The sequence below is a fragment of the Corvus cornix genome, chromosome 1, assembly GCF_000738735.6.
Source record: "Corvus cornix cornix isolate S_Up_H32 chromosome 1, ASM73873v5, whole genome shotgun sequence".
NCBI classification, from domain to species: Eukaryota; Metazoa; Chordata; class Aves; order Passeriformes; family Corvidae; genus Corvus; species Corvus cornix.
Window position 1 is genome coordinate 4608962 of NC_046332.1, and position 20818 is coordinate 4629779.

At 39.8% G+C, this 20818-nt stretch overlaps 1 protein-coding gene across 10 annotated transcripts in view; it reads right to left on the minus strand.

Moving 5' to 3' along the window:
- Window positions 1–20818, minus strand: part of POU2F1 (POU class 2 homeobox 1) — a 114004-nt gene that overhangs the window by 40206 nt on the left and 52980 nt on the right. For 4 of the 10 annotated variants that reach the window (XR_005602369.1, XM_039555283.1, XM_039555314.1 and 1 more), the window contains exons 2-6: window positions 12971–13036; window positions 9655–9726; window positions 6204–6304; window positions 3287–3340; window positions 1527–1646 (exon numbers count right to left, since the gene is read on the minus strand). Coding sequence is in view for 9 of the 10 variants with exons in the window: in XM_039555283.1 (XP_039411217.1) it covers window positions 1527–1646; window positions 3287–3340; window positions 6204–6304; window positions 9655–9726; window positions 12971–13036 (413 nt within the window). In the remaining variant the exon portion in view is untranslated. Of the gene's footprint in view, window positions 1–1526; window positions 1647–3286; window positions 3341–6203; window positions 6305–9654; window positions 9727–12970; window positions 13037–17797; window positions 17975–20818 lie in introns of those variants that run through there. The other 6 variants (XM_039555303.1, XM_039555294.1, XM_010399470.4 and 3 more) reach the window with 5 other exon arrangements.

Sequence of the window (20818 nt, forward strand, 5' to 3'; positions counted from 1 at the left end):
GGCTACTCAGCCCAGTGTGGGAAGGAACCAGCCTACCACAGGCCTGACACAAACCAAACTGCACAACCGCCGACATCTGCACTTACTGGAACCTACAGAACCTAACTCTCTCTGGTCCTAAGTCTTCTTCGCAACTCTACCAGGAGTTTCAGGCAAAAAGCAATTAAGTAGCAAGCAAAAGAAAAGAATCAGTATTGCCAGGATTTGAAAGGAAATTTACACCCAGCAGAACAGCAAGTGATTAGCCAGATGAATGTGAAGCAGGAATGCTGGCTGTGGCTACTGAACAAACTGATAACACCCCAGCTGCTTCACATTAGCATGAATCCCTGCCATATTCCATCATTTCCATTATGCCCTAAGATATAAGTAAAGAACATGAGCTCCATTTGTTTCTCTCCAAGTCTCCCCATCTGCTTTTTTTTTTTTTTTTTTTAATAGAATAGAGTTGGCAACTTTACATCCCTTCCCTTTCCCAAACACACATTATCTCTGTGGAACAGGTGGCAGCAGTCTCTCCTTTACATGTAAATGAATCTCGATGCCCATATTTACTACAACCCATATCTGCACGGGCCTGAAATTTTGAATGTTTCACTACAGCAGACAATCATGAATTAAAACCAGTATTTTTTGAGAATGCAAAAAATAATGAAACATGCCAGGTTTTAACAACACATCGAAACAGTCTCACTTTTAAAACTTTCAATGCTTAACTGAAAACTAAATAGGGTATTTATTTACATACTAACATAAGAGAAGATTTAACAATTGAGCCCGAGATTAAGAAGTCATTTCATGCAAGTGTAGGGCTGATCTAACCTAGCACTTCAAATCATAAACACATTGTTGGAGCAACTGCCCTAAGCTTATTAGCACACAAACTCTTATATTACAAAGCTGATTATATGGAAGCAAATTCTTCAACCTAGCCGAATCACAAAACTTGCTCTTTTTTTGCAATGACTGAAAGCCTTACAACAATTCAGAAACACTAGAAAGTCTAAAACAACAATTATGCCATATTTACTCCCAAAGCTTTGCAAAACCCCTCAAAACTGGTAGGTTAAAACAAAAGGGCTGAACAGGCTTAAGAAAAGTACTAATAGAGTTACTTAAAAAGAAATATGTTTGAGAAGAGGAAAAATTAACAATTCCCATAATTTTTGTTCTTCACCCAGCTGTAAGATTCAGTCTTGTTCTCCCATGCCTTATTTTAATCTTGAAAAAAAATTTTAATTCTTCTTCATGACATCAATGACTGTCTCATTTGCACACACAACAGGTTTTAACTTCTTTGCAGATCAAAAAGGGATACTGAGAACAGAGAAAAAGAATTCTTCATTGTCGTTATTGTTTGGATGCAAATACTTTTTGACAAACCCCAAATATTATAGTCTGCTTAATATTATAGGAAAATATTTTCTGTCACCACCTCCACTGAAGTTTCTCCCTACGTTAAAGGAAATTGCAGTGCCCCTCAGTGACAGCTGTGTGGGACTGCAGCATCCCTGGGTAACTCTTACCCCGGTGATCTGTCCTCCGGCCAGCATGAGCTGGGTCTGGGGTATGGCCGCCTGCACTGAAGGCTGCTGGGAAGGCTGGCTTGGCTGCTGAGAGTCCCCAGATTCTTCATTAGATTTAGACTAGTCAAAAAAAAATACAACTCTTTATAGTGTAAAACAGATGTTAATGTATAACACTGCTATCTCAACACTGCACAATAAAAATCTTTCATCTGCATACAAAAAGCCCTTGGGTTTATTTTAAGAGTGTGTTTAAGCAACGGCTCTGTGTGCCCACCATCTCAGCTACGACTGCTCAAACACGTCTGTAGGTAATGCAGCTTAAACAAAACAAAGAGACTCTCTGGTCTCCTCTAAGTCTCTGACATGATTTTCAGGTCTCATTTCATTTTACGCCATGCAACTGAAGCTGACGCTACCTTTCACCATAAAGAAAGAGAAGGTTGTTAAAATTATTCATTGCCTAAAATCCTGAACAATGGAACGAGGGAAAGGAGATTGTGTTTCCATTTTCTCTATCTCCATCCTGTACCTCTAAGTCATCATACTGTTGGCTTATACAGAACCTTTCTGAAAAATCCTCACAAGTTTCTCTACTTACAGCAAAACATATAATATATACAGTGCTTTTATATACTCAAAGCATTTATTTAATTGAATAACACTTTATTTTAAAAGATTCAAGTTTATTTTGATTTATTTTTGTGGTTTGGTTGTTTGCTTTTTAAACAGAAGAAATTGTGAAGACATGAAGGAGGAAATGCAAGTGCATGAAGAGGGGGAGAGAGTTTTATGATAATTAAAACTGGTTATGCAGAACATTACAATTCTGCATAGATTTGCATATTTTCCACCACCTGTTTTGGGGACTGCAGAGGGGGCTAATTAACATAAAGGCTCTGATTAATTCTGCCAGTCATTGAGCGATAATTACAGCGCAGGACTGTAAACATTCTGCACTGGAGATACAGCCTGTTTGCCAACATCTCTCTCAGGGATGGAAGTTTACCATGGCAACCAAGGCAATTTTCTGCCTCCTTCCTCTTAGAAAGGAAGGTCACTATACCTCCTCTTCTTTCCAAATTGTTATTATGTATAAGTGGGTCCACATTCTATTGCATTTCATGTAATGCACTACCTACGTTCTTTAATAACAAGCAATACTGAAACCGGTTTTCATTAAAACTGCATCCCTTGCCCCTTAATACAGTACAGAGAGGAAGTAGAATGTTAACAGATAAACTGAAGTGCTCAGCATCATAGAAAAGTTTGAAAGCTCTGTTGTCTCATGTACATTGCTAAACAACAATTTCTCTGACTTACTTTGAAATCACTGTGTGTTATTTCAACAAGCAGTCAAAACTAGCCACATTATGCAGTTACTGGTACATTATATTCCTATTTTCAATTACTAGAAGTAAGGACAATTTGCAACGTAATCCTTGCTGTGTGTCTAAAGCAAGTTAATAAACAGAAGAACATGAAATATTCCTGGAGTTTTAAGGTTTTCATGATACTACACCAGACTAAAATTCAACATTAAGTTATGATCACTCCATGTTTTAAACAACTCCAGAGTCTGAATGCTTACAAATCCTGAACCTGATTTACAGCTGTAACACTGTTATTCCTTCATATCTATCACTTGCAAAACCAGTCAGACTGAAAAAACAGAGTAATATATCATAGGTTAAGAACTATCTCTACTGATGCTGTTTGGGATGAGAGAAGGATGAGCAGCAGAAGGTAACTCTCTTTACCTGTACATTTAAGGACTGAGCAGCAGCCTGTAAACTTGTTCCAGCGAGCTGGACCTACAACAGTGCAAAAATGGAAATGAAATAATGTAGAATCCACAGAAAACTAACAATGTAAAAAAACCCCAATCTTCCCCACCCACATCCCAACAAAAACTCCCAAGCACAATGCATGCCCCTCTAACACCTGAATCAGTGGAATAGGGGTTGTACTCCAGGCTGAAACAGACCTGGTAAGACTCTTCCATGATGTTGTTTATCTACCTCTTACTGAAGGGTATCCCTGCCTAAGGATCTAGATAGTATCATGGATGGAGTTGAAACAAACCATATTGGGGTGGACAGGCCAACTAGTCCTATTCCTGTTGGAAAAATCCAGACTTCACAGGGCATTAAGCTCTACTCATCATCATCCTCCTACTCACATTTCAGAATGGGTCTTCCCAACACTGCACTCACCAGCTTTCTTATTTGAGCAAGCACGTGCACAGCACGGAACCCAGAGCTTAACCACTCTCCCTCAAATTAACCCATTCAAGTATTTGCAGCCCTCAGCCACTGAAAAGGAGATCTCAACACAGAGGACCGGAGACACTTTACAAAGGCTGTATCGATTCAGGTATACTTAAAACTGGAATGCAATGTTTGTGATTAACAGGCCCAAAGAAGGTCTTGTGGGTGAGCAGCAAGGAAAAACGGATGCTTCATAAAGTGAGATTTTTGGAGTGCTTTTTTATGTCTAAGAAGTATTTCCTCTGTACAAAAAATGCTATATTTTCATTTACTGAAACCCATTTTAATCAGTCTCGCCTTGTTTCTACAAGCACCCCTGGTTATAAAGAAGGAATGCTCTGTAATTAATTACCAACACTTTCAAAGGTCAGAGTAACAGCCTGTAGAGAATTCCATCTCTGGCCATGTTTGAAAACCACTGCGCCTTTGAAAACCAGATGACAGGTAATGATACAATAAAGCAAAGCAAAATGAAGCACTCTTGACTCTAGAAAAAGATGTTCCCACATAAAGAGTCCACATATTTTCAAGCACAGAAAAAATTGCAGCACATGAAATTAATAACGGAATATTTTCAACAGGCAAAGAAAAGAAGAGTCACCTTGGAAATATTTCCTACTGCTTTAGGTGAAGGTACTAGACATACTAAGCATGATCTACATCTAAGCAAACACTCCCAGAAAAGCCCCTCCTCATCAGAAGCAAAATACAGTTTGACACAGTTGACGTAATCTGTGCTTTTAACATGGATTAAGAGCAGAGAATAAACTAAATAACACCACCCTGCCATCCAAATGATACACCCAAAATAATACTTTAAAATTACACAAACACCACATAAAAGACTACAAATGTAAATTGCTTAGGTACAGCCAGCATATTCCTGAAAATCTCTGTGAATTGCAATTTGGACATCCCTTTCACCACACAACCAACATTTCCAAATTAGAAATCAAGCTGTACCTGAATGCTGTCTACAGCCTAGTATTTTGCATTAGTCTAGAGCAAAGCACTGTGTGTTAAGGTTGAATAACACCCCACTAACAGGAGCCTCACTAGCAGAGGACAGTTTGACAATAGATTCCCACACACCTGCAGGCAAATAAAGAATACCTGAGATTTTCTTTTGAACCAGATTCAAGAAATGAATCACACTTTATCAAACATGAAGTTATAAAGATCCTGACAACTGTTTAAATAAGTACATTTCCAAAGCAGGATAAAGCACTGTGCTAAACCCAATTACTGTCCTGGGTCAATCTATATAACAAAACGAAGACTAAAACAAACACAGAGAATTCTGCAGAACAGCTGTATCTGTCTCCATGTTAAACACACACTGGCAACCCATGAAAACTAGTCAGCTTCTCTCCACATAAAGGCAGCCTACAACAGCCTATTGGTTCAGCACATTCAAACAGTGGCACTCCCTAGGTCCTATATAAACCAATCTGCTAGGAAAATTGCAATTATGTGACAAGACATGTGGAATGTTCCATACAATAAAACGGCAGTTCAGAGCTCTTAAAAGAGGGCATAAAAGCTTCAGTACTTCAATTATACCACAATAACTGCGCAACCTCAGACCTCAAACATTCAAGGTCATCCAATTAGGTACAGTATTTTAAAGTTTAAACTTGGTGCAGAGGAAGGGAAAGAAATTAGGACATTTGTTTTCATACATCAAGTGCGAACAGATAAAAAACTACAAAAAAATGCCCCTTATACTTCTCTTCACCTAGGGATGCCCCATTTTGCTTCAGCCTGCATCTGAAGTTCAGCTTTGATTCCCTAAACACAGCAGCAGCAGAACAGAGGGGTAGTATTAGAAGTCTGAATATCATCTGACAAACAGGTCACTGAAATAACTTTTTCGTAAAAAAAGAAAACCTCACAAAACATATATGCTTAGTAAGTACAATCAACTTTCTTTCCAGCTAATGTGTAAGAGTGAAGTGTTTTTAACTAGATAGTGACAGTTTTGGAACCTTGGCAGCTGTTGGACCAGTAAAATCCTTTCCTAAAAAATTTAAATTTTGTCTTGCCTTTCAACGTGGTATCTCTATTAAGGTTAAAACAACAACAACAAAATAAACAAACAACATAAAAACCTACTCCAAAACACACCACAAAAATTAGGCATTCTCAAGTCCCCAAAAAGGTGATTTATAGCTCTCCCAAGGAGGTCTTACCCTATCTTGACACATTCTGCAGCCTAATGCAATCAAGTGAGTGCCACAATCAGGATTTTTTCCCATCCACGCTCTTTAACCAGGTGGTGTACCCATATTTATGTTCTAATAAATGACTCTCCATCAATCACAGAAAGAGAGAACAAGGAACACACCAGGGTAGCTGTATTCCCAGCTGCCTGAGTCTCCCCTGTTTGAAATGGGTCTTCTCTTACCTGATGAAGGTGCCCAAGGAAGGCCTGGGCCTGGGCTGTAGAGATTGCTCCTCCGACAGGCACAGGCTGCTTTTGAAAGTCCAGGCCATTTGTTTGCGTGCCTGGAGAAAGAGAGATATTGAAAACTATTAATTATTACTTTTAATAAGTGGAATAAGAATTAATACTCCAAGTTTCCTGCTATTCTCTCAACATTATATAGTAAAAAAGCACCTGAGAGTTACAAGAATTGAATATTTTTAGTGAAAGTGGGGATGCAGTGTCCAGGCCTCATAATAGAGCATTTGTCAGCTGAACAAAACCAATGTCACATTTTCTTTAGCTTCCATCATCTACTCTTTTAAATACCTGAAGATATTGAAAAGATCTGTAGATGTGGCACATAGGGACATGGTTTAATGGTGCACTTGGCAGCATTAACAGTTGGACTTGACAATCTTAAAGGTCTTTTCCAACCTAAATGATTCTATGACCTGTGTTTCTACGTACACTACTATGGCATCACTCTCTACATGGTTTGAGAACCAAACGGGAGCTTGCCGCTATGATGAAACTGTGTTTCCATTCTCCATGCACCCTCTATCCAGCAGCTGAAGACTATCTTCAAGTTCAGAAAGTGCCAACAGCAAGGTTCATATAAGTCACCTTTCCTTAAAGACAGGTAAAATAATACTTGATGAAAATAGAAGCCCCACGTATAGACAGCAGTTATGGACCACAGGTTTACTCTTTCCAGAATGACACCTCCACATTTCCATTAAAATTTGTTCAGAGGTCTCATTAGATAACTGCCTGGGCTTGCTTCTGCTTTCACTACCTCTCATATAACTAAAAACTACTTTTTTTTCCCTACATTTTTGCAGTCTTTTCCTAAACTCCTAAACTCTAAGCCCCTAAACTATCCCAAAATAATCTGGGTGTGAGAAGAAAAAGGAAAAGAAAAAAATAAGTGTTTTTTTGTTTTGTTACTACCCACAGTGGTTAACGACAGGAAGGGAGACTCTGAGTGTGTTGGGCTGCAGGGAAATTTCGGGAACAGATGATGCAATCTTTCAAATTGCGTGACTGAAATGAAGCAAAACCAGCTTTAGACTTGCGTGTTTACTCGTCATGACAATCAGATTTTGTTCAGGGCCTATGGGCAGGCGTGCATAGTAACTCCTACTTCAAAATTCCTTCAATTATCTACATTCTTTGCCATAAAAACCTAGGTTATCTACTGAGCAAAAGAGTCACAGTTGTTAAACAACAACAGGTGGCTGCTATTCCTTGGAAACATCTGCAAAAGCAAGCAGGCATGAAGTGTGATTATTAAAACAGACTGTCCAATATCTTACACTGCTCTTTTTGACCTACAGACAGCTTACACAGGTAACATTTCCTAGGATTGAGCCACTGTTCAATTAAATACAGATACAATATCAAGTTTCCTACCAACCGTGCAAGGTGGCCCTTTGATGCATCTTTGATGGAGGTTCTGTGGGGGAAGACTTGGTCAACTCCAAAGTTTTCAATTCTATGCTTTGAGTCAAGTTTTACAAACTTGAAAGACATACATGCAGCCAAAGATCCACAGACGTGTTAAAAATATTCCAGTTTTAAACTACATCAAATTATTTTGCTTAATGAGTCTAAAATTCCATATTAAAGTGAATGTAAGGACTCTGACTGGTCTGAATTGATCTTGAAGGAATCCAACTTGGTTGCCTTTCTCCAAAGAATGGTATATAATAAGGTCTGCTGGAAAGAAGCAGAAGAATCTCATCTATCTTCATTCTTTCCAGTAAACTTCAGAATTCTCTCCATGTAGAAATCCAAAGGGAATGGAAAAGTGGTTGGGTAAATATATAAAAGTAATTCCTGACAAATAGCTACCATAATTCAAAGGAAACAATCTACCACCTCCTCATCTAAGCAAAGGTTTTGGATTAGTTTTCAATGGTCAGGGAGTGAAAAAAATACAGATAAGAAAACCTACTGTAAGGCAATACTCCTCATTCCAACAGGAAACTTGTGGGGGTTAAAACAAATTACCTGTTTCTGAGAGGACCAGCTGGAGGTCTCACCTTAGGTAAACAGGTGAAGCTGTTCTAGTTAACTATCTTCCAAAAAGAACCTCAAAAAATGATACCATATTAAAAGAGCACTACTGTGCATGTGCGCAGAAGAAATGCTCCAGCTGGCAGTTCTGCTGACCCTTAATACGGAAATCTGAAACAAGCCTCCTAGTTTTGAACAAAGCAAGTTCCAAGACTGAACTTAAAACCTCCCCAACAAACAACTGAGATAGGCACTGAAAAAAACCAACATTTTCTTTAAATTCTCGAAAGACACCAGCTCCCTCTCCCCAGGCCTCCCAAAACCAAATTCAGGGCGAAAAAATCCACATCACACTTGTTCACTCTCTGTTCTACTACTTGCATCTTAAACTTTCTTTGGTGTTTGGAAGGACAATGCCCCTTCCCCTCTGGATGCAGCCTTCATTTTGGAAGGAATGCTACCCTGGTTGCTTGCATTTATCACAGGATGCCTATGTCTTCTGAAGAACAGCAAGGAAAATTGAGTCCAGCATATGAGAGGCCTTGCTTTTCGGGTTTTCAGAAGGATGTGATACCACTCCCACTGAATCAAAGAAATCTGATATGGAGCTGGAAAATGGAGCTGTCAGAAGCAGAATGTCAGCACGTTGTGAGGACATGAAAGGACTAGAATGCCACTTTTGCTCAAGGTAAGACTTAAATACAAAACCCTGTGATGATTAACAGCCATGGCAGATGCAATCACAAGTACTGTCAATTTAACAGTCCCAAGTATTCATGTATTTTCCATCTACATCCCAACTTCCACAACTGCCAGAGCTCACCAACACCAGAAACAGCCCAAAAAGAGTGGGAACTCTCCATCTCCCATCTCTCCCTGTCTTCTTGGTTTCCAACTCCATTGATCCTGTCCTGCCCCTTCTGGTAGTTCACAAGTAGTTTGTTTTGTTTTGGTGCTCTGCCCCCAGCAAGCTGTCGGATGAAACTTCATCCTTACAGTCGAGGTCCAGTGTAACCCAAGCATGTTTAAATTCTGGCACCAATTCAGCCATGTGCTGAGCTACTTCATGGGAGTTAGTCTGGATGAAGACCAATACAGTCCTACTCCAAGGAAAGGAACAGAACACTACGTACTGAACATGGATTATTTTACGCCATCTTGGAATTGTACCTGCAGAGGGTAAACACATGACAAAGCGGAACAGGCAAGGTAAAATTGCACCTGCAGTCAGGAGAACAACTTACTCCCAAAATTCAATCATAATCATCAGACTTCTGCCTGAGTTTGCAAAAAGCATTAGAAAGGAAGAGGAGTGAGGTCTGGGGAGATGTGCAGTAAGGTGCAAGAAAGAACTCAGAAAGGGAAGGCAGCCAAGGAGAAGGAAAATTTCAAAACTAGCTGGATTGGGTACCTGCACTGTGATCTCGGAGACATCTCTCAGCATCACCAATGTATTTTCCCAGGTCGCTCCCTCTTTCCCTCTCTGTTGAAAGAGAGAGAGAGACATATCCCCAATACTCAGAAATTGTTGTTTCCCTGTCCACATTTCCTAATAACAAGTTTAGCACTGATATTTGCCCAGTTTTAGCAGTTGAAGAATATTTCATGGTCTCTCCTATAGACTTCTTTCTTACAGAAACCAGAAAATCAATCTTTGGAAATGAAGCAATGCAAACAAGAATCTTTAGAATCCTTCCAAATACTACATTTACAAAAACTATTATTTTGGTGCTATGTCAACGCATGTCATAGTAGCACAGTTTCCATAGTCTTTATAACCTTGGCTTTCAGAGTTCTGCATTCACACAGCTCTCACAAGAGAAGATGCATTAAACAAACAAAAAGGTTGAGATGTTTTAGAAAATTTTATGCTGCCTATAAAAAGGAGATCAAAAGGGCTATCCATTTCCTGTAAGACATTCTTCTTACTTCTCCTTTCTCCAGCAGATACTACGTTGACTGTCTACCCACAACTGAAGGCTGGAAAAGATTTCTCTAACTCTGCAATACTGACGACCAGTTGGTCAATCCATGTTCTTATGAAAACAGCCATCCAACAGTTCCTGTACTTGTATGTTTTGGTTGTTGTTTTTAACTGGTCTGAAATATGGGTTGGTTTTTCAGATGCTTAAAAGGCAAGTCCAGTTACCACAAAAAATTTAAAGTCGTAACATATTTCAGGCATTGTATTGTGACCAATATATTTATACTTTATATATATTGTTTATATTATTTATATATTGTATATATTACTTATACTTTATATATATTGTGACCAATATATTTATACTTTATGATGTTCCCTAAATAGTCAGAGCTCAAAATACAAAACCCTAGTTTGTTAACTTCCATGAAACTTAGCTGAGAGCTCAGAGAATTACTGATGTTGTCATCTTTAACCAGTGGTAACTATTGTTTTCTTCTGAGGACAGCAGGTCAGCCAAATGTAAATTCAAGATGCACAGTAATTTCTCTTAACATTTTCAAGTCGCATTACCTCACTACAGTTTAAACCAGGAATGACCCAAACAAACATCCACTGAGGTTTAAAAGATAGACTATTAGTGTATACACAGCAGACTCAAGTGATTTACAAATGTCACTGGAAAGTAGACAGTTAGAGAAAGTTACAAAAATAAGAACTCTTGAGTGTTTATAAAAATGATCATCACGCATTATCGGGGGAGCACAGGCACTGACAGAAAATCAATGGCACTTCCAGTTCCTCAGCATCTGAGCTGAACGCTGACTTCTTTTCACTCAAGTATGCACTGAGCCCAGAACCTTAATCTAAGTACCCCAATCAGAAGCCTAAAACTACATTCTGTGAGTATTCCTTTCAGAGACTAACATCTGCCAGGTTGACTAATACAACTGATGCTTGAGCTCCCAAAGAACATCACAAATGCCATCAATCACTACCTCCAGTGGTTTAGGAGCACTACATTTAAAAACAAAGCAATGACTTTGAACAGAGAGTCCTCAAAAATTCTAGATTACTTTAGTTCATATAATTTAAAAATCAGGATACAAAACTAGAAGGAAAGACTGGAAACATTTAAACTAAAGAAGCAATATTCCAGAAGTTCCAAACACCAGTCAGAATCAAACTTTTGTAATAACTAACTTTAATATTAGAGTATAAAAATACAGTCATTGTAGCCCCTTTTAACGTGAAAGGACCTACATGCAGCTTTACAATCCATCCATTTTATGCCATGACCCCCACCTTCACAATGATGAAATATTTAAGAGAGCCAAGTTCTGCTGAGGCAGATGCAATGCTCCTGTGATAACTGACTGGCTACCTTTGAATAAAGCAAATCCTCCTCCTTACCAGCTCAGTTAAGGTGGAACTGCCAAAGTTGCACTGAGAGAACTGTGTTGGGAATGCACTCTGGAGAAAGCACATGCACGGAACTGGGGAGGAAATCCGAATTTTCTCAGAAGTTTACACACATCCTCTAGCTACAAGGAGTCCACAGGGGCTATTTAAAACTGTTGTTCCCTTGATGATGTTTATGATCATGAAATATTTACAACCTGTATGTCTTTGAAATAATATTTTATATAATCTTAAACCATTAAATACATAATAAAACACTTTCGTGCAAAAAAAAGAATTGATACCTTTCCTATTAAAAATACAATGACAATTATAAAACCTAAGATGCCAGGAACAAAACACACATTAATAAGCAGGCAGAATTCTTTTTCACTGACCCCATGCATTGGCAGAAAAAAATCCAGCCCCTTGGATTAAAGAAAATTAAATTGTGTTAATTTGATCACAACTCCAGAGTTTAAAATAAAACTCTTATTATTGAACCATGAAGAAGAAAACTAGTTTTCCTCATACAAGGTAACTACACTTCTCTCAAAGCAACAAGTTCCTCCTCATCAGAATTTTCTCTTCCCAAACACTATTCTGAGCTGAGAGAAGATCCTGAGGTAGGTTAAACTACTTACTTCCCATTCAGAACTGCCATTTCTCTTGCTTTCAGAATGAACATTATACCACCTCTAGAAAGGAATTAAAGCATGAGATAGCATGATTAACTTATAGTGGCACACCAAGCTTCTTCAATGGCTTAGGATTTAGTCACATCTTAAGGACATGCCAAAAGGCACACTGCCCCTGACACAAAATCTGTTCTTCCCCACCAGATTTCAAGGTTCTGTTCTAAGGCACAAAGAAATTACAGAAAAGCTGGCTAACATTTTTTGAAATTTTGGGATATTATGCTTTCTCCATTTAACTTGTTCTTGAGAACTGTTGTGACAGCTTGAATGAAATCTAAAATGGAAACAAGATCAGGCAGTGGCCCACATCTGCCAGGGAAAATTTCAACCCAAAAATAAACGATGAAGTTAGAAGTGCCGAAGGTATGCTCTGCCAGGAAAAAATGAGACTATTTATGGAGAGCTAGTGCCACCAGAGCTTCAGTAGTATCAGAAACTAAATTACAGATAGAAAAAGTGGGAAAGGGAAATTTTATATAAAAAGTGTGGGTGGTGCTTCAGTAAAGTAGGTGTGAATAATGCCCTGCATACAGCAGGGTTAATGACAAAAGTATTTCCAAATCTCTAAAAACAGTGGGTGTAGGTTTTTGTTTGGTTGGTTTTGTGGGTTTTTTAAATCCCACTAAATGAGTAAAGATATTTTGCTTTTAATATCCATTCAACTGCACCAGAAAATATCTGTGCACCAATTGATCATTTCTTACCTGTGTTCCCGTCCCCACTCTCCATCGATGGTTTACTGGTTTCTGACGGATTGTTCATTCTTGAGTCTGCAAGAAAACAGAAAGAAAGATAAAACAATACAGCAAAAAATCCCCATATCTATTCACAGCTTTTTGTTCAAGGGAAGTACAGAACATCAGAAATTTGCTACGTACTTTACCCTAAATCAGATCATAACACAAAAAAAAAAAGAACAACCAAAACCAGAACACAATACTGAATCTTCCAGATAAATATTATTTCAAAATTTTCTATGACATTATTCCCATATGTGAAAACGTGGTATTAAGGGAATAAAAGACAGCATGCTGGAGGGCAGTGATAGGTAGGAACTTAATTTTCAATACAATGAAAGTCACAGAAAAAAAAAAAAAAAGGAGGGGGAAGGAAGGAACAATGACTACATCAAGATTCAAAAACATTAACTCTGACCATCATGGCCTACATTATTCTTGTGTTTGTTCCCCCTGCCCCACCCCAACAAAAGAAAGGAAATTCAGCCATTATAATTAAATGGATGCCATTTTTCCAATACTGCATTTCTATTTTACTGGAATGTCACTGACATTAGGTCATTTTATATTTCCTATATATTCATGCAAAACCATACAAATATAAAATAATTCCTCTTCTTTCTTCCTCTGGATGAATATATTGAAAAGTCTGTTCCTGGTTTCAAAGCCTGTCAGCTGAATACAGTGCAATGCAGAGGGCCTCTCCAGATGGCAGACAGAATATAGTTTCCTTATATAGGAATCTATACAGATGTTCTGTGTACAGCATCAGCTTTCCAGCTTATTACCTCCTCATGCCTTGCCACTGACCCCAGTGTGCCACATTATCACAAACCAAAATTACAAAAAGAATCTCAAGACAGAACAGCTCATAAACTGAAGTGTAAGCAAATCCTTAAGCACACTCTTCCATTCCCATAATGAGCTGAAAGCAAGTTCAATGAGCTTAAAATGAACCCTTTACTCCAGGATATTCTCTTGCTAGGTGCTTGAAAGGTTACCTCTGCCATGCACTTTCATCAAAGCAGCGGTTTCCAAAATACCAACAGGCTGAAGAAGAATACAGGAAAGCAGCATTAACTGTGCTGCATCTTTAGCACAGACAGTTCCAAGAATGCCCAGACACCTCAGTGCTTGGCAGTCCATGAAAGCTGGAAATGAGAAGATGGACTATTGCCATGTACCATCACCTGCTACTACCAGTTCCCAGGAAGGACAGAGACCTGTTGGAGTGAATCAAGAGGCCATCAAGATGATCAGAGGGCTGGAGCACCCCTGCCATGGGGAAAGGCTGAGAGAGTTGGGGTTGTAGAGCCTGGAGAAGGCTCCATGAAGACTTTGCAGCAGCCCCCCAGTACCTAAAGAAGCCTACAAGAGAGTCGAAGAGGGAATTTTTAGAAGGGCATGTAGTGATAGGACAGGGGAGCATGGCTTTAAACTGAAAGAGGGCAAGTTTGGACTGGATATTAGAAAGAAATTCTTTACTGTGAGGGCGGTGAGACACTGGCACAGGTTACCCAGAGATGTGGTGGATGCCCCATCCTGGAAGTTTTCAAGGCCAGTTTGGATGGGGTTCTGAGCAACCTGATCTAGTGCAAGGTGTCCCTGCCCATGGCAGGGGGGTTGGAGGGTTGAAACTGGATCATCTTTATGATCCCTTCCAAACCAAACCATTCTGTGATTCTGTGATCAATATTTTTAAAACTAATATAATTTTCCACATAAACAACTGTGACAGTTGAACCTAATAGAGCCTTGAAAATCCAGAGGACTGTAACAACCACAAAACTTCCCCTGACAAGTTAACACAACCTCTCCAGAGCCTCAACTCTTCTCAGAAAGTTCCTATGCCTATTCTTAAATCTTTCAAATGTTCAGCCACGTGTAAAAGAGATCTGGACTATCAATGTTACCCTTGGTATAAAGGCAGACGTGTTAAACTGCTTTTTAAAAGGGAGAGTGAATGAGGAGAAACTTTGCAGCTGAGCACTGCTGGCCCACACTTCAGCAAAAGGCTGCAAGTTTTGCCCTGTTTTTCACAACCTCTGCTTAGCACATTCAAGCTACAAATCTTGAAAAACAGGGCTCTGCTAAGGTTGCAGGTATAGAACCTATTGCATCCAGGCTCCTTGTTTTATCATTTCACACATTTGGATAGCATGATTCACACTCTGGAAACAGAACATGGGTTCCACTGACTATACAGAAATGTCTGCTCTTGACTTGGTCCTCTGCTGAGAAATCTGTGTTTCTATCTGGACACTGCACAGACCTTAAATTGAGTTTATTGTTGTGGCAACAGCACATTTATTTTGAGTGATTATAGGCAACATGCATTTGATCAACAGCATTAGTTCACTCCTTTACACACAGATAGCTACTGAAATCTAACTTTAGAGAACACCGAATGGGAGTCTTTGCTTTGGACACAAACATAAAGAGTCCTCATCCAACAGGAAAATGAGCCAAGAGTGCTTACAAGTCAAATACATTTGGTTGTGGAAACCAGGCTAACTCATGAGGCTATTGGACACAGGATGTAATTTTTAAGCTCAGAGCAGAAGAATAGCTTGAACTCAAGACACATGAGAAGGCTGCTCTCAGAAACATGGAATCCAGTCGCTGAACTACTTCAGAAAAATTCTTGCTAGAAAAACAACAGAGGGTTGCTAGTTTGTTGCAGAGATTGAAGTCTTAGAGGCAAGGTTCAGGATAGTAATGACAGAATAAGCAAAGCAAACCAAACCTACAGAGGGGGAGGGACACAGCTGTCCTGTGCACAGAACTCAAGCAAGATAGTGACTGTTCCATCCTATGAGGAGGCTCACACAAGAAGCCTTCCTGCATGATGAGCAAGTTTGCTCAGTCGCACAAAGTTGTAATTGTACAGACCTCTCTCCATAAAGCAAGCCAGGACACGTTTTTCTGTCAGGCTATGCTGCAAAATAAATCCTTCCAGAAAAGGTTTTCTAGTACTCGACATACACAAAATTTACTTAACTACCAAAAGCTTGTCTAAATGAAGAACATTTTATTGTAAAGATCCATCCTTAACAAAGACCTCAAACATTGCTTTTACAAAAAAGCAGCAAGTTGGAAGAAGAAACATCTTTCTGGTAGCGCTCAGGTTCAAGCGAAGGATAGCATCCATTATTTCACCAGCTGACTATTTCTTGTTCAATCTCTGGGCCTTCTGCATGTAAAGCATCAAGAACAATGCCGCTATTTCCATTGCAAATGGTATGACATACATCTGAAGCACAAAACTGCTACCAGCAAAACAGGCTCATATCCGCGGGATACTCAACCTACCGATTCATTCATTCTATGTCGAATAAAAAGGCTACTTGGTTTATACATGCTCATACAATTTCTGCTTTAAACTTAAAAGAATAAACAAATGAAGTGGGCTAGAAAAACCCAAACCTTAATGCCTTCACCTTTTCTTCTTCCTTTAGATCTTACTTGGGTTTTAAATAAAGGCCCTGGGCTACAGCTTCTGCCAACATTATCTAAAACCAAACTCCCCAGAAGGAAGGATCGAAAGCAGCAGGTGCATGACTGAAATCAAACTCTTAGGAGTGAATACATTCCACACTGCTACTCTGCTAGCAGGGCTGAGGTGTCGCCAGGCAGTGCTGTGCCAGCCTTTCCCACACCCTCAGGAACATTGCCAAAGGCGTTCAGGAGAAAGAAGCAGTGGACACCTGACCAACCTGAAGCATTATAAGAACTGTACACAGCTGGTAAAGCAAAGAAAATCTTAACATGGTATATACCATTAACTGTTTCCTTTCACCCTTTAAAGTGGAACTGCCTAATACTCCATTTGCAACAGCAAAAATAATTCATTTATGTGCATGGAAAAAACAACGTTTAATGTGAGGGAAAACATGCCAAGAATTATTTAGAAATTAATTTTCAAAAACAACATCATATTCAGAAACAGATATACTCAAACATCTGCTTTAAAATTTACCATCCAAAAATACATTCTTTTACTTAGAGATTTAAGTTCTTACATGAACTTATATGATGGAATGAAAAGTATAATAAATACAAATATATATATATATATATATATATACACACACACACACATTGAGCTTCAGGGGAAAAGCCTTGAAAATAAATAAAAACTATTGTAAAATTGATATGATCCATTACTATAAATAACTTTAAAAGACACGAAGAAGAAATTATGGCATGTCTGTTCTGCAGTCCTGATGGAATCTCAGCGCAGGAAATATATTATCCCAGTAACCTTAAGCACAGCTTGCAACGGTATCAATGGCAACCGCTGTGCACTCCCCCTTATTTTCTATTACACATGAAGAACCTTGCTATATTAAAAATACACAGACATAACATACATTCTGTTGTGGAATGGCTCAGTACAGTTACTAAATTCTTTCAACACTTAGGCTCCCTCTCATTCATTTTAATGCTTTAAAATTCATAACACACAGATATGCAAGTCAAGTCCAGTGTTTGTTAGAAGCCAAATGCTTCTCAGACTGAAATCCTAAAAGCAAAAGGTCTGTATTAGCATCACCCAAGTCTGTGCAGAGGAAACGAATTCTCCTGAAGCGAGGGAAAAGAGGAAAACAAACAGACCAAAGCATGTATTTCCCTGGTACAGATCTAGCTATCCATCTATCAGGCAGCTACTTGCTGCCGATTCACTGGTGAGCTTCAGTCCCACAAATACCTTCTGCATATGTGATTAAGCCACTATGCATAGTCAATCTCACAGCCTCGGTGTCGGTAAGAAAGAGCTGAGCTGGTACCCACCTAGAACGTAGTCGCTGCAGTCCAGCATTGCTGTGGTATCCTCTACAGGTTCAGATAGTCCAAGGAACGGGAGAATGGCAATTTCTATCAAATCTACACTACTGCTCTGACCGAACACGAAAGGGAGTGGGGAGGTGGGGGGAGAAATACAACTTCAGTTACACCATAGCAATCTTCAACTGAACAGGGAAACTTCAGTTGCTGTGTGGAGTTTTAGTCTCTCCTACTAGCTGTGTCTGACATTGTCAAGGCGACTGAAGCGTGAAAAGTTCCCCTTTTTGTAATAAAATAGAAACAAAGATTGCAGCTGGCAGTTTCCATAATGAAGCTTAATCAGTATGCGCCTGATTAGGGCCTTATGCAAATCTCCTCTCGTTAGCACAGCAGCCAGCACTTTGAAGTCCATGAACAATTCATTTGCAGAGTACACTGAAAGCGCTCCCTGCATAATTTAAATCATGGTATAAATATTTATCAGCTCATTTGCATATTAATTGGCAGTGCATGAAGGGAAAAATTATCTCCCGAGTGCCAGCATAATAATTAGGGAACAAAATGAATTTTCTTCCAATAGCTTGGCTTCTCAGCCCTAACTCAAGCACAGTACCACAGGGGAGCAGGGAGGGGAAGAGACAGAGTTCTGTTCAAATGCCACTGAAATGACACGTACAAATTAGAAACAACTCTACAGACTTAAGCACCTTTAATCTTATTCCTGCTGGCAACAATAACTTCAGTAATAAAGGGGATTTGGAAAAAGCTTTCTACACAATCCAAATAATCCCACAAAAACAATTAGCAAGGTAGAAGCTGAACACAAAACTGTCAAACCGGTGCTTGCACATCTGCTTGGAGTTTTCCACATCTGAACACGCACTGTCAGAGGAAGGTCCCGGGCAGGGAAGAGAGTCCTACCAGGGCAAGGAAGCGGCACGACTCCCTTTAAACGGCTAAAGAGCTTGGTGATTCATTATCGGGTAATCCCTTTGCCACGGCCAACTTAACAGCAGTGGATATGTCAAGTATTGTGTAACATTTGACACCCATTAATCTATCCCGGGTGAAATCAAAATAGATTTAGTCTTTTGCTTTCCAATGACTTCCAAGAAAAAACAAAAATCTATTACTAATCCCTTCAAACATGTACACAATATGGCTAAAGAAAGCTTATTGCAGAGCGATGGTTTTTGAAAGGGGCACGTCACACCCACGTTGCATCTTTGAACCACTCAGTGGTAACCAGAACGCGCTTGCTGCTGTGACCACAAAGTACGCTGGAGCTGCAGAACTCCGAAGAGGCTTTGGTCTCTGGAGAAATCAAACTTCTTTTCCAAAAGTGGTCCACAGAAGTAGGTGGACTAACTATGAGGCTCTATTAAACCACTTCAAATAGTTTGTTTGCCACTCAAACACTCGTGTCCTAAACAGCAAGAACATTTATATAAAAATTCAAGTGTGATGTGGACATCACAAAATTTATTATTCCATATTCTGATCGGGATAAGGTAATATGATGATGCAGATGATTACAGGGTAGAGCCACCCACTTCCAGGTGCTAATGTGAATTTAAAGAGTAAGTTGTTTTTCTCCTTTTTTTCCTTTAAAAATACCCTAGCTGTACTTTTCTTCTCCTCATTTCTGAAGTGAATTCAAGCACCGCCTCTCCAAACAAGAGGGAGTGAGAGAAAAGGGACTTCTCAATCATCCAGTACTGACTGGAATTTATTTCCACGCTTGACCTCTTCTTCTGTTCAGGTTCATATCTCTACTTAACACAAGATGTTCCCAGCTATATATTTAACATGAGTGATCTACACTTGAAAAAGATTGCAAGAAGAGAAGGAGAAGGTGCTCCTTACTACAGGGAAACAACTGCATGTGCTGAATAGGTTTCCCTAATACCTTGTTTCCAACTTGGTTTTCTACTCATTCACATGTCCCACTGAGACCTCTGAGGCACATCTTCATAGTTCACAGACCTGCAGTAAACTTCACTCCTGCACGTGCGCTTTTGGAGTGCACTGGGAGATAATCCATTTGCTTTGTTGGAAGATCCTGGACACAAATGGTTAACAAACCAAGTACTTCACAAAGCACGTGGCTGAGCTGAGGCAGCAGCAGAGCAGGACAGCAGTGTTCTCCTCAAACCAGAGTGTGTTGGGCTGGTGGAACACAGGTGCAGCACCAAGAGCGCAGGAAGTGACTGTTAGAATCAGGCACATGTGTGGCCATGGATGATCTGCCTCACAAACATCAACCCCCACACAAATCTTCACTGGAGCTGTAACATCCACTAGCAGCCTAACCAAAATAAAAACGTCTATGTTGACCTGTCAAACCAATAATTGGCCAAAAAAAGAAGACAAATAAACAAAAAACCACCCCAAACCAACCAGCCAACCAAAACCAAACACCACAAAAAAATCCAAACCAAACTGTTCTTTCAGTGACCACTTCATTCTTTGACGATTTTATTATCTTACCTTTTATCTAAGTTTATGGAATCATAGAATGGATTGGAAGGAACCTTAATGATCATGTAGCTCCAACCTGCCTGCCCTGGGCAGGGATACCTTTCACTAGAGCAGGTTGCTCAAAGCCCCACCCAGCCTGGCCATGAACACTTCCAGGGATGGGGCATCCACTTTTTGTTTTGCTTCGGGTTTTTTGTGTTTGTTTGTTTAAATTTGCCATTGACAGCCTTTTAATCTCTGCTGTGGTTCCCACCCAGGTCAAACAGCAACACCAGTGGAGGGGACATGTCCCAGGCCAGAGCCCATGAACTGCATTTACCTGTCAGGCACTGTGCCTGCAGATCATATTCCCAGAGGGAATGTCAAGAGTCTGTGGAGCCCCTACCCCGCGACTGCAAGATCACACTGGTGGGACATCACAGCCTGCAGAGCAGAGCCCCATACAGTATCCAGTGGTCACACACTGTCTGCAGGTGACACGTGCAGAGGTCACAGCACAGCCGCGGACTGTGCCGGCTCTGTGTCTGAAGGTCACATGGAGCAGGG